The sequence below is a fragment of the Schistocerca cancellata genome, chromosome 9, assembly GCF_023864275.1.
Source record: "Schistocerca cancellata isolate TAMUIC-IGC-003103 chromosome 9, iqSchCanc2.1, whole genome shotgun sequence".
NCBI classification, from domain to species: Eukaryota; Metazoa; Arthropoda; class Insecta; order Orthoptera; family Acrididae; genus Schistocerca; species Schistocerca cancellata.
This window is the reverse complement of record NC_064634.1, coordinates 241,797,139-241,820,184: the sequence shown is the minus strand read 5'-3', so window position 1 is coordinate 241,820,184 and position 23,046 is coordinate 241,797,139. Positions and strand designations below refer to the sequence as shown.

Genomic DNA, 23,046 nt, shown 5'->3' with positions numbered 1-23,046 from the left:
TATATTATGAAAATTAACACTAATCAAGCAAATATGGGATTAATTGTACAAGTAACAAGATATCAATGATATTGTTATCTCTACTGCCAATGTGACATTATATAACATATAGCATGTATAGCATTGTAATAACATGGAGTTGCTTATTACATATTAATAAAAGTTGATAAAGTATATTATTTCATGAGCAACATAGATTCTAGTTGATAATATTGCTAAACCACATGAAATGAGAATTACTTCTGAAAATCCCATGGAGAAGGGTATCTGATTTGCTGCTTAAAATTATTGCTGAAAGGCTTGGCAAACTCTGTTTCATGTGAGATTACCTTCATTCTATGATTTTTGTTTGCATTAGAGTCATTTATATTTACACAATGGTAAATACTTCTCACAAAAAAATACATTACAAATTCAACAACACTGAGCAAACTTGCTCCAAGGAAAAATCCAGCAGTCCCTCCTATTGATACTGAAAAGAAAATCAGAAGTTTTATTCATTCATTAAGTTGTATATTTAAAGGTATTCTTAAGGTATAGGCAAACAAGAACGTAAATTCACAAGACTGAAGTCCATAAAGAAAAATTGACTTCTGTGACTAAGCTAATTAGAGCACTTCTTTATTATGATATTAGTCATAATGTAATTTCATGAAACAATCAAGTGAAACTTACAAGGGATTGTCATTATACTTATCAGTAAGATGTTGCACCCCCTCTAGTCTGGAAGCATACACTGACTTGTTTGAGAAGGGTGTCATAAAGCCATTGTATCCTCTCATGAGATGAGCTTTTCTGCAGCTGTTGTAAGTCTCCTCAATACACCAGATACTGACACTGGGATGGAGTTGACATCCATGCTGGTCTCACACATGTTCTACCAGTTGCTGCAAATCTTGCTGGCCATGGAGTATGTGAACATCAAGCAGAGTGTTCATAGAGACAAATATCTCATGTAGATGAGTGCTATCCTGTAAAAACAGTGCCCTGATACTGTCACATGGGACTTAACTTGTGAGGGCACAGGATGTATGTGGTGTACTGTTGTGCGGTCAGAATTCCCTCAGTCGCTACCAGCCATCGCCTGAATGAGGTCACATACAATGGCTCTCCACACCACAATACCATGCGTAACATCACTATGCCTCTCCAAAATATTGGAAGAATAGGATCTCTCTCCATGTTGCCAGCATAATCACCAATGGTGGCCATCCAGGTTAGTGCCATCCATCTGCAGTCCATGAGTCCATGCTTGCCAGTCATGGCACAACTCCAAAAGCAGTGATTTGTGTTAAAGTGTTAAAGACATCCTACGCAAGTGAAAGTAGTTCCCTAACTGGGCTGCAGCTAGTCTCCACCAATCGTGCGGGAAGACACAGAATGTTGCAGGGAAATCATTACTTGTTCTCAGGTGACGGGTACAGATGTGCAGGGGTTACAGTGTGTGAACATTTCTTGTGGTGAACTGGTGATCAGACATGCTTGACTAGAACCTTGACGATTTGTATGCCTGCCCAAATATTCCCATGCAGCCCAATATCAGGCCACTGTCACATCTGAATGCCCCACAAAACTGGATATTGCACAGTTAGAAAAGCTGGCCAAATGGAGACCCATCTTGAGGCCCCTTTCAAACTCTGTTGGGTGCTAATAATGTTGTCACATTGTCCTTCAAGATGATCACTCAGCATTTAATGGTGTTCATGTCCCTTATATACTCTACCAGGCCTAGTAACAACACTCAACATGAACAACTCCAGTGCACTCTAGTGACCATTCTAACTGTCACAGAGAATTGCAACTATCATCTTTTACATGCAGAATCATGGTGGGTATATGCATGAAGTTCCATTAACATCTGTCCATGTTTTCTGGGTACTTCACTTTTTCATCAGGCAATCAGTGTTCTTATGTTATGACTGTTTCCCCTACATTTAAATGTACACACATAACTGTTAAGTAAAATTCAATGTTTAATGTTTATTTATATGTTTTACAGGTCATAGCACAATTATGTATAGCATCTTCCAACCATTAAGGAAAAATTCTTAATATTGTGAGGGATAATTAAATAAAGAAAGAAAACTGTACTCCAAACAAAATTCCTTTATGATTGACAGACTGCAGTTGTGTGGGACAGTGTGGCCAGCATAAAGCCAGCCACGCTAGCCTAGGTTCTGCATGTACCAACAAAATTGGCAACACAGTAAGCATGTGATGCTTGAGAAAGAACTGAGATTGGGTGGCAGCTGGCCCCTACCACTCAACTTGCTGAAATGTCATTACTGATCAATATTTATCTTCAGGTGGCTAAATGTGTAGCACCATTGATAGGCACATACAAAAGTAAAAGGGACGCACCAGCTAGCTCTTGAAATGAAGAGTTCTCCCCTCAGCTCCTCTGGAAGGAGAGAGGGATAGGTTAAGGGAGATTAAAAAGTAAGAGCAGGTGACTCAGACTCCAGTATGAGAGTGACCCAACTGTAATAAGGACATGGTTGGACAAAGGTGGAAGGGGAGGAGCAGAGAGGGCAGGTTGTGGTGATACATGGGTAAGCATTATGCCAGATTCAATCCAGAGGTGATAAGAGACAGAAAAAGGTAAAGATGCAATAGGGGAACAAGAGATGAGAAGTCATAAGTATAGGAGTGTGTTGGAATGAAAAAATGTGCTGAAGAGAAGTTCTGATTTCCAGAGTTGTAGGAAAATAGCAACATTTGGGAGAATCTGAATAGCTCTTGTCATGTAGAAGCACTCAGGCTACTGAAGTCATGCTGTAGAGCATGTCTTGCAACTAGCTACTGGGTCCCCAGAACAGTTTTTCTATGCCTATTCATGTGCTTAGCCAGTTTAGATGTGGCATGCTCACATGAAACACTGTGCAGAGAACATAAGTTAAATGACAAACAATGTATGTGTTTACACCAGTTGCTCTGCCTTCCACACTGTAGGATTTATCAGTCTGTGGATGGAATAGGTGGTAGTGGGTAGGTGCACAGTACAGGTTTTTACTGTGTGGATGACTGCATGGGTAGGAACCTTGGGGTAGGGATAATGGTTTGGGAAACTTTATCCCTTCCCTGTGGGACCATCCCCACAGTAAAAACTTACACCATACATCCACCGACTACTATCTACTCCAGTTCCTAATCCAGGTGATGGTAAAGGACTGATGAGGTTTAGGAAATTGGTAGAGTTTGGAAAAGTCACCCAAAACCCAGGGTCAGAGGAGACTTACTGATTTTTGAGGACTGCATCAGATAAGATTTGAAAACCTGAGAGCTTAAAGATGGAAGATTACTGCTAAAACATCATGCATGAGTTAGTAAGAATGAAAAGCTAAGTGCATCGTATGCGATAGAGGCAGGAGGGGGATGGCGAAAAACGAACAAATCAGAAAATGAAAGATATAGAAAACTAAAAGGGAATGAAGAAAGGAATAGTTTCTGTGAAGAAATGCTGAAGCCAAAGAAATTAACATAAATTAAGGCTAGGTGGGTGGTGAGAACCAAGGACATGTTGTAGTACCAGTTCCCACCTGTGGAATTCTGAGAAACAGGTATCTGGAGGAATAATCCAGACAGCATGTGCGGTGAAATAGGCACCAAGGTCATATTGTAGAACACGCTCTGCAACAGGATATTTTGTGTTGCTAGCATACACCCTCTGCTTATATCCATTCATCCTAACTGATAACTTGGTAGTTGTCGAGTTAAGTAAAATGCTGAATAGTGTTCGCATAACAGCTGATATATGACATGTGCTTTTCACAGTTGATGCTCCCTTCAACAGTATATGTTTTATCCATTACAGGGCTGATATAGGTGGTGGTGGAAAGGTGCATAGCACAAGTCTTGCAGCAGGAGCAGTCACAGGCTTAGGAGCTATAGGGCAGAGAAATGGTTGCAGAAGGAGCATAGGGGCTGATGAGGATATTGCAGAGATTAGAAGGATGAAGAAAAGCTATTACAGTTGTGGTGGGCGAAATGTCACACAGAATGGACCTCATTTCAGGGAATAATTTTAGGAAGTCATAGTCTTGTCATAGTAGCTGATTAATACATTCAAGACCAGGATAATACTGAGTGGCAAGTGGTGTATTCCTAATTTTTTTTTATTTTTTTTGGTTCAGCAGTGCCAGGATTGGATGTGATGGCCTGGGAAATCTGCTGCTGAACAATGATGGTGAGGTAATTACACCCACTGAAGGCTGAGTTGAGGATAGTGCTGTACTGCTGTAAAGAGTCTGTGTCTGAACAAATATGATTGTCTCAAATGATAAGACTGCATGGGAGGGAATGTTTGACATGGAAAGAATGGCAACTATCAAAATGTAAGAACTGTTGTTTGTTAGTAGGTTCAATGTGAACAGAACTGCTTAGCTGACCTTTGTGCAAGATGAGATCAACACCAAGGAAATTGCTAGGGATTCAGAATAGGACCATGTGAAATTTAATTGGGAGAATGTACTTAGAGATCCAGGAATTTTGACAGGTCACCATGAGTCCATATGGTAAAGATGTCTTCAATGTATCTAACCAAACCAGGGGCTGAATGCTTATGGATCCCAGGAAAACCCTCTCCAAGCTACCTATGAACAGACTGGCATAGGAAGGAGCCATCCTGGTTCCCATGGCTGTACCACTGACATGTTTATACATCTGTTCCTCAAATGTGAAGTAGTTGTTGGTAAGTATAAAGTTGAGTAAGACGAGCAGGAAATGTGTCATAGGTTAGGAATCATGTGGGCACTGACTGAGGAAATGTTCAGAGGTAGACAGACCTTGTTCATGGGGGATTTTGGTGTAGAGGGAGGTGTCATCAATGGTGACTAACAGGGTGTGTGGTGGGAGTAAGATGGGCACAGATTTAGGGTGTGCTCCTCCTGTCTACGGACGCAGAAGGAGCTGGCCACTGTTCGCCAACAGCTGAGCGTGTTGATGGCTGCGGTCAGCCGTCTTCAGGCCGCTGCCTCGGAGTGTAGCAGCAGTGGGGAGTCTGGTGCATCGCATGGTACACCTCAGGTGTTACATGCTTCACCCACTGTCCCTGCTGTCGAGACATCTTCGTGGGTACCGGGCGCGGTTGGGCCACCTTCTCCCCAAGGGAAGTGGCAGGTTCAGCGGCATTCGCGGCGCACAAGGCGGAGGGTAAATGTGGAGGCTGGCCGTGTGGCATCGCCCGCTCTGCCTGTGGGTGGACAAGTGGCTGCTCCTTCAGCAAGGTCCGACCAGGCAAAAGGGGGGTGGGGGGGGGGGGGTTATTAGTTATCGGGAGCTCCAATGTTAGGCGGGTGATGGAGCCCCTTAGGGAAATAGCAGAAAGGTCGGGGAAGAAGGCCAGTGTTTACTCTGTCTGCTTGCCGGGGGGTCTCATCCAAGATGTGGAGGAGGCCCTGCCGGCAGTGATAGAGAGCACTGGGTGCACCCGACTGCAAATTGTTGCTCATGTCGGCATCAATGACTCCTGCCGTTTGGGTTCAGAGGTCATCTTCAGTTCGTACAGGCGGTTGGTGGAATTGGTGAAGGCGGAAAGCCTAGCTTGCAGGGTGGAATCAGAGCTAACTATTTGTAGTATCGTTCCCAGAGCCAATCGCGGTCCTCTGGTTTGGAGGCGAGTGGAAGGGTTAAACCAGAGGCTCAGACGATTCTGCGGAGATCTGGGGTGCAAATTTCTTGACCTCCGCTATCGGGTGGAGAAATGTAGGGTCCCTCTGAATAGGTCAGGCGTGCACTACATGCCGGAAGCTGCTACAAGGGTAGCGGAGTACGTGTGGAGTGCACATGGAAGTTTTTTAGGTTAGAGAATTCCCTCCCTAGGCCCTACAAAATGCCTCTTGAGGCGCAGCAAGGTAGGAGTAGGCAAAATGCAACAGGGAATAACAATATTAATGTGCTAATAGTAAACTGCAGGAGCATCTATAGAAAGGTCCCAGAACTACTCTCATTAATAAACGGTCACAATGCCCATATAGTACTAGGGACAGAAAGTTGGCTGAAACCAGACGTAAACAGTAATGAAATCCTAAACTCAGATTGGAATGTACACCGCAGAGACAGGCTGCACAGTGAAGGGGGAGGCATGTTTATAGCGATAAGAAGTGCAATAGTATCGAAGGAAATTGACGGAGATCCGAAATGTGAAATAATTTGGGTGAAGGTCACTGTTAAAGCAGGCTCAGACATGGTAATTGGATGTCTCTATAGGCCCCCTGGCTCAGCAGCTGTTATGGCTGAACACCTGAAGGATAATTTGGAAAATATTTCGAGTAGATTTCCCCACCATGTTATAGTTCTGGGTGGAGATTTTAATTTGCCAGATATAGACTGGGAGACTCAAACGTTCATAACGGGTGGCAGGGACAAAGAATCCAGTGAAATTTTTTTAAGTGCTTTATCTGAAAACTACCTTGAGCAGTTAAACAGAGAACCGACTCGTGGCAATAACATATTAGACCTTCTGGTGACAAACAGCCCCGAACTATTTGAAACAGTTAATGCAGAACAGGGAATCAGCGATCATAAAGCGGTTACTGCATTGATGATTTCAGCCGTAAATAGAAATATTAAAAAAGGTAGGAAGATTTTTCTGTTTAGCAAAAGTGACAAAAAGCAGATTACAGAGTACCTGATGGCTCAACACAAAAGTTTTGTCTCAAGTACAGATAGTGTTGAGGATCAGTGGACAAAGTTCAAAACCATCGTACAATATGCGTTAGATGAGTATGTGCCAAGCAAGATCGTAAGAGATGGAAAAGAGCCGCTGTGGTACAACAACCAAGTTAGAAAACTGCTGCGGAAGCAAAGGGAACTTTACAGCAAACATAAACATAGCCAAAGCCTTGCAGACAAACAAAAATTACGCGAAGCGAAATGTAGTGTGAGGAGGGCTATGCGAGAGGCATTCAATGAATTCGAAAGTAAAGTTCTATGTACCAACTTGGCAGAAAATCCTAAGAAATTTTCATCTTATGTCAAAGCGGTAGGTGGATCAAAACAAAATGTCCAGACACTCTGTGACCAAAATGGTACTGAAACAGAGGATGACAGACTAAAGGCCGAAATACTAAATTTCTTTTTCCAAAGCTGTTTCACAGAGGAAGACTGCACTGTAGTTCCTTCTCTAGATTGTTGCACAGATGACAAAATGGTAGATATCAAAATAGACAACAGAGGGATAGAGAAACAATTAAAATCGCTCAAAACAGGAAAGGCTGCTGGACCTGATGGGATACCAGTTCAATTTTACACAAAGTACGCGAAGGAACTTGCCCCCCTTCTTGCAGCGGTGTACCGTAGGTCTCTAGAAGAGTGTAGCATTCCAAAGGATTGGAAAAGGGCACAGGTCATCCCTGATTTCAAGAAGGGACGTCGGACAGATGTGCAGAACTATAGACCTATATCTCTAACGTCGATCAGTTGTAGAATTTTGGAATGCATATTATGTTCAAGTATAATGACTTTTCTGGAGACTAGAAATCTACTCTGTAGGAATCAGCATGGGTTTCGAAAAAGACGGTCGTGTGAAACCCATCTTGCACTATTTGTCCACGAGACTCAGAGGGCCATAGAGATGGGTTCACAGGTAGATGCCGTGTTTCTTGACTTCTGCAAGGTGTTCGATACAGTTCCCCACAGTCGTTTAATGAACAAAGTAAGAGCATATGGACTATCAGACCAATTGTGTGATTGGATTGAAGAGTTCCTAGATAACAGAATGCAGCATGTCATTCTCAATGGAGAGAAGTCTTCTGAAGTAAGAGTGATTTCAGGTGTGCCGCAGGGGAGTGTCATAGGACCGTTGCTATTCACAATATACATAAATGACCTTGTGGATGACATCAGAAGTTCACTGAGGCTTTTTGCAGATGATGCTGTGGTGTATCGAGAGGTTGTAACAATGAAAAATTATACTGAAATGCAGGAGGATCTGCAGCAAATTGACGCATGGTGCAGGGAATGGCAATTCAATCTCAATGTAGAAAAGTGTAATGTGTTGTGAATACATAGAAAAATAGATCCCTTATCATTTAGCTACAAAATAGCAGGTCAGCAACTGGAAGCAGTTAATTCCATAAATTATCTGGGAGTACGCATTAGGAGTGATTTAAAATGGAATGATCATATAAAGTTGATCATCGGTAAAGCAGATGCCAGACTGAGATTCATTGGAAGAATCCTAAGGAAATGCAATCTGAAAACAAAGGAAGTAGGTTACAGTACGCTTGTTTGCCCACTGCTTGAATACTGCTCACCAGTGTGGGATCCGTACCAGATAGGGTACCAGAGAGGATCCAACGGAGAGCAGCATGCTTCTTTACAGGATCATTTAGTAATCACGAAAGCGTTACGGAGATGATAGATAAACTCCAGTGGAAGACTCTGCAGGAGAGATGCTCAGTAGCTCGGTACAGGCTTTTGTTAAAGTTTTGAGAACATACCTTCACTGAAGAATCAAGCAGTATATTGCTCCCTCCTACGTATATCTCACGAAGAGACCATGAGGATAAAATCAGAGAGATTAGAGCCCACACAGAAGCGTACCGACAATCCTTCTTTCCATGAACAATATGAGACTGGAATAGAAGGGAGAACCGATAGAGGTACTCAGGGTACCCTCCGCCACACACCATCTGATGGCTTGGGGAGTATGGATGTGGATGTAGATGTAGATGTAGGGTGAAGATCCAGTATTCAAAATTTCAAACTTCATTACCATCACTGTTGTCGAAATCCACACTATGCCCTTAATTAATATGATAAATCATACAGCTTCTCCTGCAATAAATGCAAAGTAAACATCTCATATCAGAATAATTTTTTCCTTCCATATTATCAAGAATCCCTCTGTACGCAGCACATTTATTTAAAAATGATCTGAAATGTTCAGCATGTACATCTCAGTGACATATTTACATCTTTTGTCTTGTGTATATTATCTAAGTATGATCTTCCCCTCCAATAAGTCATTGCTTCGTCTCAAGATAAGTCTCCTTCCAGATAATACATTTCATTTGTCTGGTTCCAGGTGCCCTAGCTGAGGATTTTTAGCAAAGTGTAATGAATATATCAAACAATGGAAAATCCAGGATGTAATGTAACAATACAAGAGAAGGAAAGTTGCTACTCACCATATAGCGGAGATGCTAAGTTGTGATAGGCACAATAAAATGATTCACACAATTAAAGCTTTTGGCCATTAAGGCCTTTGTCAGCAGTAGACACACACACACACACACACACACAACTTGCACACACATCTGCAGTCTCAGGGAGCTGAGATCACACAGCTCTCTGAGACTGCAGATGTGTGTGCAAGTTGCTTTTATGTAATTATGTAATGAATATATGATATTTGTAAATCTGTCTGCACACGCTCATTGCTGATCCTCTATTTTCAAGCAGCAGATCTTCTTTTCAGTAGGCTTGTAATCAGATGAATTTTATGTTACTCATGTATAATAAAAATTCAAAGAAGACACATAATTCTTCTATACTTTATTATGTTTAAGGAGTGCAACTGGTCCTCATTTTCTGCCACATACGATATTTCATAAGGGCACCTGCCAGACATATTGAGGTGAGCATTCAAAGGCTGACACTGGCTCCCTGTGTTGCACAATTTGTTAATCTGATATATGTGTTTTGCATATGTACCATTTTTGTAACTGCAACACAAATCACACCACCAACAGGCAGCATGCTCGATGGCAGAAATGCAAACTTCAAGAGTATTCAGTATACTGGGAAAATTTCTGTTCTTCTATACTTGCAGGTTCCCAGTTACAGATCCTAGATCCATCCCTCATATTGCTCAGAAATGCAGTCAATGCATTGTCATTTGTATCATCAATTATAATCTGTAAGCAGTAGACTAAAGAAGTACATTGGTGTATTGTTTGTAGGATGAATAAACAGTCTTTTCTCATAAATGCATGACATTGCATGCCATGTGGATTTCTAAGTTACTTTACTGTGACCATTGCAGGTTCTTGATCATTATAAGTTCCATCACAATTGTTACATTACATATATCTTCAAATTCTGCAGTGTCTCAAAACATATTTGAAAGTTCCACTCCCATACTATCATCACTATGCTAGGCTTCTGCATTCTTGAGATTCCAGCCATTCTCCTCTGAGTTGTTGTCTTTGAACTCATAATCACTATTTTCTAATAGATTCAAAAACTGATTTTCCCCCACCTACTCTACTTCATGGCAGAAGGTCAGTTTGCCATTTGGTTAGCTACCATTTCAAACTATGCATACCACAGACAACTAAAGGCAAGAAAACAGTATAGTAGGTAGGGAAATATTTCCAGACACTTCATCTGGTTCTTGTACCAATATGTCTGAACAGATGCTAAACCAGACTAAATAAGATCCATGTGGATGCACCCACTTGTATGTGTAATCTGTGCTGGCTTAAACGTCAGCTAAACTGCATTCATGCCCCATTCTGAATCCTATAAACAGCAGCTGCAATAAACATGGTAAATGATTATTCCACTATTTTAATGGTCATATAAGATTAACATTTATAATAAATTGACTAATCCATAGCACTCACCAACCAAATCCAGTTTGGTCCTTACAACATTTCGTTTGAACCTTTCCACAGGCAGAGAGTGCATTTTAAGTGAAATTTCTGACACAAAGCTCTCATAATTAGTGCTCCCACCACTGAAAAGGAGATAATCACATCATAGAAAGCTTATAGAGCAGTGGTAGTCAACCTTATTCCTTCTGCCCACTAGTTGGTGTTCAAGCTTTCATGCTGGGTGATAGGCAGTTGGGAGTTAAGGATATTTTCGTAAGGTTTTCATAAAATTTTGACATAAACTGTTCTGTAAGTAATTATTATCATATGCTTTAACTTTCGGCTTTATAAATTTTAGAAGATAATATTACTTTCTTACTTTGTACATCACCATTACTGTAGAACTTGTGGAAGTTAAAAAAATCTTACTATGTGAACAGAGATGCAAAAGTAGGTGGTAGGTAAAAAAGGTTGACTACCCCTATTTTAGAGGAACAAGTAGCATTGTTTAAGATAGTGAGATGTACACTGTATTAATTCAGTCTGTAAGCTTGATGTGACCTACCTGACAAATGTCTTTTGTATATACAGGTCCGCATCCACTGTGAATTTCTTGAGGGAAATCATTTTCCTGCATAGACTCTTCTGTTTTGAAATAATCACTTCATTTAGTGATTAGCTAATTTTGTCCCTTTGGGCATTATCAAGCTAAATCAAAGCAAAAAAGTTTGATGTATATAGCATAATAAAGTCCATACATATGTATGGAAGAAGCCACATGTGATGGTGTCCCTAATAATGGTTTTGGACAACCATAGTAGTTCATCTATCCCAGATATGAAATACATACTCATTTTTTATCCTTTTTACAACTGTATTTCATGTCTGAGATAGCTGTTCCTGTAACTACTATGGTTGTATGAAGCCCTTATTTCGGACATCATAATAGGTCTCTTTCAACATGTCGACTATCTGATGCTAGATGCATTGCAGTTTTTGACAGCAATGATGTAGCTCGATAGTGCCAAAGGGCCCAAAATTACCTAATTGTTGAATTATGAAAAAGATGTTATTTGAAAACAAAACAGCCAATACAGGAAAATGTCTTCCCTCAATAAATACATGACAAAACAGTACAGTGACACAGTTCACAGTGATAAAGTTAACAAGAGAGTTGATATTGGAACTGCAGGATAATATCTAAATCAATGGAGTTAAGGGTGTTTTATAAACTGCAAACTAGTGAAGTCTACAGAACTACTGCCAAGAGTCAGAGCAGATAATGTGAGTTATTTATTTATTTATTTAAGTCTGTGAACCATTCTGTATAATTGTATTGGACACATCATGTTTACATGAAGTTTGAAATATGTATCTACATGCATATATCACTAAAAGGACTGATTTCATCAAAACAAGCCTCCAAAATAAAAATACAAAGGACACTGACACACATACATAATTAGCTTTCTGGAAGTTTTACGTATTTGCACAGTTACACATGGTACGTTACATTAATTTTTTGCTATATGGACAAATTTTAATCAAGTGAGATTTTAATATCTTTTTGAAAACAGACACAATTTCTATCATATTTATATAGTTCGGCAAATTGTTGTATAGAAGGCATCCTGCTTTGACAGGCTCTTTGTCAGTTAATTTGAGCCAATTTCCTTCAACATGATAATCATTATTATTTCTTGTGTTATAGCTATGACTGTTTAAAAATGCAATTGGTTACTTTTTACATAAATAATTTTTTTCATATGTGTGTCGTGATACTACTGCTAGTATATTTAGTTCCCTGAGCTTATCTCTGCACGAATCTCTAGGACATAATTTTGCTATGCATCTTACAGACTTCTTTTGTAGTTTTAGTACACTTTGTATATGCACATTTGCAGAATCTCCCCATACCAGGATACCATGTGAAATTTTTCAGCAAACTGGCCCATAGTACATTGTTAGCAGTGTTTGTGCACTTATAGTCCTTGACATTTTTCTCATTAGAGATATGCTTGAACTCACTTTATGACAAATATTATTTATTTATCTCTCCCATATCAAGTATCTATCCCCTGTCGTACCCAGGAATTTATAAGTTTCTGTTTCTTTTAGATTCAAAAATCCAAACTTGACAGTAATATTGCTGACGTCACCAGTAGATGTTTTCAGAAGGTAGGAGATGAGATACTGGCAGAAGTAAAGCTGTGAGGATGGGGCATGAGTCGTGCTTGGGTAGCTCAGTTGGTAGAGCACTTGCCCGTGAAAGGCGAAGGTCCCGAGTTCGAGTCTCGGTCCGGCACACAGTTTTAATCTGCCAGGAAGTTTCAGTAGATGTTTTGTTTGCATCTATTTGCAAATATGTGGTTTTATCTACATTTATAAAAATATTATTTGCTCCAAAATAATTACTCCCATAGTCCATGTTTGGAGAAGATTGCTTTTTTAAGTTATCTATGGAAACATTCCCCCCATGAACCATGGACCTTGCCGTTGGTGGGGAGGCTTGCGTGCCTCAGCGATACAGATGGCCGTACCACAGGTGCAACCACAATGGAGGGGTATCTGTTGAGAGGATAGACAAATGTGTGGTTCCTGAAGAGGGGCAGCAGCCTTTTCAGTAGTTGCAGGAGCAACAGTCTGGATGATTGACTGATCTGGCCTTGTAACACTAACCAAAATGACCTTGCTGTGCTGGTACTGCAAACGGCTGAAAGCAAGGGGAAACTACAGCCGTAATTTCTCACGAGGGCATGGAACTTTACTTTCCAGTGAAATGATGATGGCGTCCTCTTGGGTAAAATATTCCGGAGGTAAAATAGTCCCCCATTTGGTTCTCAAGGGCGGGGACTACTCAGAAGCACGTCGTTATCAGGAAAAAGAAAACTGGTGTTCTACAGGTCGGAGCGTGGAATGTCAGATCCCTTAACCGGGCAGGTAGATTAGAAAATTTGAAAAGGGAAATGGATAGGTTAAAGTTAGATATAGTGGGAATTAGTGAAGTTTGGTGGCAGGAGAAACAAGACTTTTGGTCAGGTGAATACAGGGTTATAAACACAAAATCAAATAGGGGTAATGCAGGAGTAGGTTTAATAATGAATAAAAAAAATAGGAGTGTGGGTAAGCTACCACAAACAGCATAGTGAATGCATTATTGCGGCCAAGGTACAGATGAAGCCCACGCCTACTACAGTAGTCAAGTTTATATGCCAACTAGCTCTGCAAATGATGAAGAAATTGATGAAATGTATGATGAGATAAAAGAAATTATTCAGGTACTGAAGGGAGGTGAAAATTTAATAGTCATGGGTGACTGGAATTCAAGAGTAGGAAAAGGGAGAGAAGAAAACATAGTAGATGAATATGGATTGGGGGTAAGAAATGAAAGAGGAAGCCATCTGATAGAATTTTGCACAGAGCATAACTTAATCATAGCTAACACTTGGTTCAAGAATCATAAAAGAACGTTGTATACATGGAAGAAGCCTGCAGATACTAGAAGTTTTCAGATAGATTATATAATGGTAAGACAGAGATTTAGAAACCAGGTTTTAAATTGTAAGACATTTCCAGGGGCAGATGTGGACTCTGACCACAATCTGTTGGTTATGAACTGTAGATTAAAACTGAAGAAACTGCAAAAAAGTGGGAATTTAAGGAGATGGGACCTGGATAAACTGACTAAACCAGATGAAGTAGAGAGTTTCAGGGAGAGCATAAGGGAACAATTGACAAGAATGGGGGAAAGAAATACAGTATAAGAAGAATGGGCAGCTTTGAGGGATGAAGTAGTGAAGGCAGCAGATGAACAAGTAGGTAAAAAGACGAGGGCTAGTAGAAATCCTTGGGTAACAGAAGAAATATTGAATTAAACTGATGAAAGAAGAAAATATAAAAATGCAGTAAATGAAGCAGGCGAAAAGGAATACAAACGTCTCAAAAATGAGATCGACAGTAAGTTCAAAATGGCTAAGCAGGGATGGCTAGAGGACAAATGTAAGGATGTAGAGGCTTATCTCATGAGGGGTAAGATAGATACTGCCTACAGGAAAATTAAAGAGACCTTTGGAGAAAAGAGAACCACTTGTATGAATATCAAGAGCTCAGATGGAAACCCAGTTTTAAGCAAATAAGGGAAAGCAGAAAGGTGGAAGGAGTATATAGAGGGTCTATACAAGGGCGATGTACTTGAGGACAATATTATGGAAATGGAAGAGGATGTAGATGAAGATGAAATGGGAGATACGATACTGCGTGAAGAGTTTGACAGAGCACTGAAAGACCTGGATCGAAACAAGGCCATGGGAGTAGACAACATTCGTTTAGAACTACTGACAGCCTTGGGAGAGCCAGTCCTGACAAAACTCTACCATCTGGTGAGCAAAATGTATTAGACAGGCGAAATATCCTCAGACTTCAAGATGAATATAATAATTCCAATCTCAAAGAAAGCAGGTCTTGACAGATGTGAAAATTACCGAACTATCAGTTTAATAAGTCACAGCTGCAAAATACTAACACGAATTCTTTACAGATGAATGGAAAAACTGGTAGAAGCTGACCTCAGAGAAGATCAGTTTGGATTCTGTAGAAATATTGGAACACCTGAGGCAATACTGACCTTATGACGTATCTTAGAAGAAAGATTAAAGAAAGGCAAACCTACATTTCTAGCATTTGTAGACTTAGAGAAAGCTTTTGACAATGTTGACTGGAATACTCTCTTTCAAATTCTAAAGGTGGCAGGGGTAAAATACAGGGAGTGAAAGGCTATTTACAATTTGTACATAAATCAGATGGCAGTTATAAGAGTCGAGGGGCATGAAAGGGAAGCAGTGGTTGGAAAGGGAGCAAGACAGGTTTGTAGCCTCTCCCCGATGTTATTCAATCTGTATATTGAGAAAGCAGGAAAGGAAACAAGAGAAAAATTTGGAGTAGGTATTAAAATCCATGGAGAAGAAATAAAAATTTTGAGGTTTGCCAATGACATTGTAATTCTGTCAGAGACATCAAAGGACTTGGAAGAGCAGTTGAACAGAATGGACAGTGTCTTGAAAGGAGGATGTAAGATGAACATCAACAAAAGCAAAACGAGGATAATGGAATGTAGTCAAATTAAGTCAGGTGATGCTGAGGGAATTAGATTACGAAATGAGTCACTTAAAGTAGTAAAGGAGTTTTGATATTTGGGGAGCAAAATAACTGACGATGGCCAAAGTAGAGGGGATATAAAATGTAGACTGGCAATGGCAAGGAAAGCGTTTCTGAAGAAGAGAAATTTGTTAACATTGAGTATAGATTTAAGTGTCAGGAAGTCATTTCTGAAAGTCTTTGTATGGAGTGTAGCCAGGTATAGAAGTGAAACATGGACGATAAATAGTTTGGACAAGAAGAGAATAGCAGCTTTCAAAATGTGGTGCTACAGAAGAATGCTGAAGATTAGATTGGTAGATCACATAGCTAATGAGGATGTATTGAATAGAATTGGGGAGAAGAGGAGTTTGTGGCACAACTTGACAGAAGAAGGGACTGGTTGGTAGGCCATGTTCTGAAGTATCAAGGGATCACAAATTTAGCATTGGAGTGCAGCGTGGAGGGTAAAAATCGTAGAGGGAGACCAAGAGATGAATACACTAAGCAGATTCAGAAGGATGTAGGTTGCAGTAAGTACTGGGAGATGAAGAATTTTGCACAGGATAGGGTAGCATGGAGAGCTGCATCAAACCAGTCTCAGGACTGAAGACCACAACAACAACAACATGGAAACATTGCTTAGAACAAATGAAATGTCATCTGCATACATGACAGCATTTCCCCCTACTATTTTGAGCATATTATTTAGTTATAAAACAAAAAGTTGTGTGCCAACACTGATCCTTGAAGCACTCTGTATTTAATATATCCAGGATTAACATTTTATTTCTACACACTGTTATCTATTTTCGATTGATGATTATAATTGGCTGCTTTCCCTTCTATACCATAACACTTAAGCTTTTTTAATAATACGTTGTGGCATACACAATCGAAAAACTTTTGAAAAGTCAAGAAATATGCCATAAACTTTCTATTGTTGGTCTAATGTCTTAGTTACACTTGCTATAAATTCAGCTGATGCTGTATTGGTGGATCTACCTTCCTAAACTCACACTGGACATCATTCAAGGTATTGCATTTTTCTATAAAATTTACTGTTCTATCTTTAATTCCAAATTCTATTATTTTATAAAAGACAGGTGTAATAGTTACTGGTCAGTAATTTCCTGGATCTTCCTTGTTGCCTCCTTTGGAAATAGGGCTCACTTTACCCTTTCTTAAACATATCAGGAATATTCCTTTTCCAATGGTTGAGTTTATGAGAAAAGTCAGAGGCCTCACCACCCACTGCAGGCAGCAGCTAATTAGTCTAGTATGTATACCAGCTAGTCCCTCAGTAATGGTTCAAATGGCTCTGAGCACAATGGGACTTAACATCTGAGGTCATCAGTTCCCTAGAACTACTTAAACCTAACTAAACTAAGGACATCACACACATCCATGCCTGAGGCAGGATTCGAACTTGCAATCGTAGTGGTTTTGTTTTTCCGGAGGGAAGTGCCTAGAACTGCTTGGCCACTGCAGACCCTCAGTATATCTTGTTTTTAACTGGTGTATTATTTTTATTAATTCAGGTTCATTTGTTGGGAGGAGGAACAAACTTTTTGTCTTGTGAGGAGTACTTTGTATGTATTTTGTGTTAGGAGAGTTTTGCTCCATTAATTTGTCCATTACTTCAATGTAGTGTTGATTTAAAATATTACTGACTTCTTTAGGGTCCCTAATTTCCTTCCTATTTTTCTTTATAGTTATGTCTTCAATTTTTTTATGTCTATATGTTCTCTCTCTTCCTTTGTGTGTGACCATATGGTCTTTGTGATATTATTAGAAGCTGTAATTTTGTTTATATAGTAACTTGATTTGGTTTCTTTTATCAATTTCTTACATGATCTCTTATTTCCCCTATAGGCATCAACAGTTCACTCATGTTGGGCTTATCTGAGATTGTTCATACATAGTTTTAGCTCTTCCCTCTTTCATTTTACATCTGCTGTGGCCCAATTTTTGTTGCCCTTAACATTTGTATTCCTACATTCTAATGGATATGCAAGATCCATGTAATAGGATAATATTTTGGAGAATGACTGCCATCCCTCATTTACATTTGCTGTTTGGTATATATCACTCCAGTATTCAGATTGCATTAATATTTGTAGCCTTCGCAGGTTTGCTTCCTTTGTTTGTCAGAACTCTCTAAAGATTTTTCTGACATTGCTATGTTATCTGATATGTCTATTAATATCCCATGGTGGTCATGAAAGGCTGTGTTTATGACCTGTACTTTTTGTCAGTATATGGTAATTATTTGATCTACTAATGTCTCTATGTCTTTACTGCATCTTGTGGAACTATTTACTACTAGGGTTAGATTATAAGTGTTGATTAGACCACTGAAACTTCCAGTATGACAGCTTTCCTTCAGTGTGTTAATACTTAGATCACTTGCTACTGTTATGTGTGTGAATCACCTAACAGCATTGTCTAACAGAACTTCTAGCTCCTTTAGAAAGCCTTTTACATGATTGTTTGGTGGTTTGTATGTCCCTAATATCAAATACTTTTCCCCTTTGAGCATTGCCTGTATTGCTGCTGATTCAAAAAGTTCCTGTACAGTTGTCCACTGTCCATGGTATGTAATCCCTCATTTCATTTTGTACATATACTGCAACTCTTCCAGATTTATGTTGACATCTGCAGAAATAACCCACTTTTTCACAGTCCTGTATGTTGTAAACCTTAATTTCATTTTCTTTTAATCCATGCTCTGTCATAATAAATTTAGGTGGTATTTCTGCTGCTACAATTACTTCTATCTGTTATAATTTGTCACATACTTAACATTTTGGTGTAGAATTCTTATAGTAGGTGGGTTTGCAGGTTTTGCTTAATAGGTCAGGAGTCCACTACACACATGAGGCGGCTACACAGGTAGCAGGGGCTGTGTGGAAGGGACTGGGTGGTTTTTTAGGTTAGAGGGTCTCAGGGGCATCAGTCTAAAAGTGGGCAGGTAAAACACAGTAAGATAGTTGTAGAAACGATTGGTATTGTAGTTGTAAATTGTTGTAGCTGTGTTGGGAAAGAACCAGAGCTCCAAGCCCTAATAGAAAGCACTGAAACTCAAACAGTTGTAGGTACAGAGAGCTGGCTAAAGCCAGAAATAAGGTCAGCTGAAATTTTTTCAAACAATCTAACAGTGATCAGAAAGGATAGATTAAATACAGTTGGTGGTGGAGTATTTATTGCTGTCAGAGGTAGTTTGCCTTGTAGTGAAATTGAAGTAGATAGTTCATGTGAAATAGTGTAGGTAGAGGTTATACCTGACAATCGGACTAAACTATTAATTGGGTCGTTTTAGTGACCCCCTGACTCAGAAGAGATAGTTGCTGAACAGTTCAAAGAAAACTTGAGTCTCATTTCAAATAAGTAACCCGCTCATACAATTATAGTCGGTGGTGACTTCAATCTACCCTTGATATGCCGCAAAAATTATATGTTTAAAGCCGACAGCAGGCATAAAACATCATCCAAAATTATACTGAATGCTTTCTCAGAAAATTATTTTGAACAATTAGTTCATGGTCCCACTTGAAGCGTAAATGGTTGTGAAAGCATACTTGACCTTTTAGCAACAAATAATTCTGGACAAATAGTGAGTGCTGTGATGAATACATGGATTAGCGACCACAAAGCAGTTGCTGCTAGGCTGAATACTGTAACACCTACAACCATCAAAAAGAAACGGAAAGTATATCTATTTTAAAGAAGCTGATAAAAATGCTCTTAATGCTTTTTTTAAGAGACAGTCTTCACTCCTTCTGATCTGATCATGTAAGTGTAGAAAAGTTGTGGAATGTTTTCAAAGAGATAGTATCAACAGCAATTGAGAGATATATACCACATAACTTAATAAGTGATGGTACTGATCCCCCATGGTACACAAAACGGGTCAGGTCATTCTTGCAGAAACAATGAAAAAAGCATGCCAAATTTAAAAGAACGCAAAATCCCCAAGATTGGTAAAGTTTTACAGAAGTTCAAAATATAGTGCGGACTTCAATGCGAGATGCTTTTAATAATTTCCACAATCAAACTCTGTCTCAAAATCTGGCATAAAACCCAAAGAGATTCTGGTCATACATAAAGCACACCAGTGGCAAGACGCAGTCAATACCTTCATTGCGTGATAACAATGGTGAAGTCACTGATGACAGTGCCACTAGAGCAGAGCTATTAAACACAGTTTTCCGAAACTCCTTCACCAAAGAATACAGAGTAAATATTCCTGAAATCCAATCAAGAACAACTGTCAAGATGAAAAACGTAGAAGTAGATATCCTTGGTATAACAAAACAGCTTAAATCACTTAATAAAGGCAAGGTCTCCAGTCCAGATTGTACACCTGACAGGTTCCTGCCAGTGTATGCTGATAAAATAGCTCCATATTTAGCAATTATATACAACCACTCGCTCACAGAAAGATCCATACCTGTTGTTGTTGTGGTCTTCAGTCCTGAGACTGGTTTGGTGCAGCTATCCAGGCTACTCTATCCTGTGCAAGCTGCTTCATTTCCCAGTATGTACTGCAGCCTACATCCTTCTGAATCTGCTTAGTGTATCCATACCTAAAGACTGGAAAATTGCTCAAGTCACACCAATTCCCAAAAAGGGAAGTAGGAGTAATGCGCTGAATTACAGGCCCATATCACTAATGTCGATTTGCAGTAGGGTTTTAGAACATATACTGTATTCGAACATTATGAAGTACCTTGAAGAAAACGATTTATTGACATATAGTCAGCACGGATTCAAAAAATATCGTTCTTGTGAAACAGAACTAGCTCTTTATACTCATGAAGTAATAAGTGCTATCAACAGGGGCTGTCAAATTGATTCCATATTTTTAGATTTCCAGAAGGCTTTCAACACTGTTCCTCACAAGTGTCTTCTAACCAAACTCCATGTCTATGGAGTATCGCCTCAGTTGTGTGACTGGATTTGTGATTTCCTGTCAGAAAGGTCACAGTTCGTAGTAATAGATGGAAAGTCATTGAGTAAAATGGAAGTAATATCCGGCATTCCCCAAGGAAGTGTTATAGGCCCTCTATTGTTTCTGATCTATATTAATGACATAGGAGACAATCTGAGTAGCCATCTTAGATTGTTTGCAGATGATGCTGCCATTTACCATCTTGTAAAGTCATCAGATGATCAAAATTACTTGCAAAATGATTTAGATAAGATATCTGTGCGGTGCAAAAAGTGGTAATTGACCCCGAATAAAGAAAAGTGTGAAGTTATTCACATGATTACTAAAAGAAATCAGCTAAATTTTGATCACGCGATATGTCACACAAATCTGAGGGCTGTAAATTCAACTAAAATCTTAGGGATTACAATTACAAATAACCTAAATTGGAATGATCACATAGATAATATTGTGGGTAGAGCAACCAAAGACTGTCATTCATTGGCAGAACACTTAGAAGGTGTAACAGGTCTACCAAAGAGACTGCTTACACTACACTTGTCCACCCTATTCTGGAGTATTGCTGTGCAGTGTGGGATCCACATCAGGTGAGACTGACGGATAACATCAAAATGCCTGCTTTACAATCTTTTGAAGAATGATAATTTCTAACATTTCGCCAATTTTCATGTCTTTGTCCATTATTAGTATTGTGCTCAACTTCTTTGTTATTGATCACAATTTATGTTCCCACACTACTACAGTTTTCTTGACACTTTTGGTCTCCTATTTCTTTCTTCAGTAAACATATCTCACTTTTCAGAATATCTGTAAATGGATAGATAAAGAATCTACTCACCGAGTGGGGAAGTTAGACAAGGTGTCAGAACCAGTGGCGCCTTCTTCAGACATAAGAGTTGAAGGGGGAGGAAGAAGGGTGAATGAAAAGGACTGGAGAGGGCTAGAAAAAGGAGTAGATTTTGGAAAAGTTACCCTGATTGCTGGAGGCTGCATCAGATGAGATTTCAAAACCTGAAAGCTTAAAGATAGAATGCACCACAGAGGTTGCTGCTAAAACATCGTGTACAACTTAATGAGAGTGAAAAGCTGAGTGCATTGTACTTAACAGAGGAGGGAGGGGGACCGCGAAGAAAGACAGGCAAGAAAATGATAGACGTAAAAAACTAAAATGGAGTGGTTACTGTGAAGAAATGATGAGACAGAAGAAATTAACATAAATTAAGACCAGGAGGATGGTGAGAACCAAGGGCATGTTGTAATGTTAGTTCTCACCTGTGGAGCTCTGAGAAACTGGTGTTTGAGGGAAGAATCGACATGGCACATGTGGTCAAGCAGACACTGAGGTCACAACTGTCATGTCGTATAACATGCTCTGCAACAGGATATTGTGTGTTGCCAATATACACCCTCTGCCTATGCCCATTCGTCCTAACTGTCAAAAATTAATGGTTTTCATTGTTATTTTCAGAATGTCTGTATTGCTTAACAACACTTTTATAATTTCATCTTTTGAATGCACTCCTGATGCTAAATATACGTTTCCTTTTTCTAAGCAGGTGGAACATCACCACTGTAAATTGCACAACATGTACCTTGGCGCACTTTTCACGCAACAAAAAGTTGCATTTAACACAGTGAATTCCTTTGACTACTCATTTTTGACATTTCTTACATGATGCACTGTTTAATTTATTCTTTTTGTGGAGTTATGCGAATTAATACTCTGCACCTGGTGTGATCTTGAATCTTGGATGCAGCCAGGCAGTGGGTGGGGCCTGCTGTTAATGCAAGGCATTGTTTGGCTGTAGCAGCAGACAGTGTGTTCATCTCCACATCCAGAAGATATGGCAGCTGGAGCCAGGAAGTGTTTGCAGGAGAAAATTTTCCATTACAATAATTTGAAGACTGTGCATAAGAATGACTTGTGCCAGTTTGTTCTGCTTTGAGGCTATAGTCTCATTCATTTATTTCCAAGTTTTGAACCAATGAAACACAATGGGGTCACTGTTGGGCCTGTAATTTGGGGAGGAGTGCCTCGCATAAGTGGAGTGTATTTGGATGAAACACAGAAACACAGTGATGTCATGTAGCACATGAATATTGTAAAGCAGTGTGTTACCTGAGGAATTGTATTTTAATGACAAGGTTTTAATGATTCGAGTTGGATACCTGTGTTCCTTGATGACTGATTTATGTTTGCTTATTATGTCACTGCATATTTTGTATTTTGTCCATCTTGTTGTCTTACCAAAGTTGCTGGTGATGACAAGGTAGCATATGCTGTTGAAGATTTCATTAAGTGGCTGTTTTGTTGACTTAAAATTATTGAATGGTATATGTATGCTAGATAAGGTTTCATGACTGTATATTCATTAGTGCCTCCTCAAGGCTTTTATGCACTACTGGCCATTAAAATTG

The 23,046-nt window shown here is 39.5% G+C and overlaps 1 protein-coding gene across 1 annotated transcript in view; it reads right to left on the bottom strand.

The window, feature by feature from the left end:
- Positions 1-208: 208 nt before the first annotated feature.
- Positions 209-23,046, bottom strand: part of LOC126100980 (sodium channel protein Nach-like) — a 193,177-nt gene continuing 170,339 nt past the window's right edge. Inside the window, exons 9-10 of the mRNA XM_049911644.1 lie at positions 10,572-10,684; positions 209-472 (exon numbers count right to left, since the gene is read on the bottom strand). Of these exons, the coding sequence (XP_049767601.1) occupies positions 237-472; positions 10,572-10,684 (349 nt within the window). The 3' untranslated portion in view covers positions 209-236. The remainder of the gene's footprint in view (positions 473-10,571; positions 10,685-23,046) is intronic.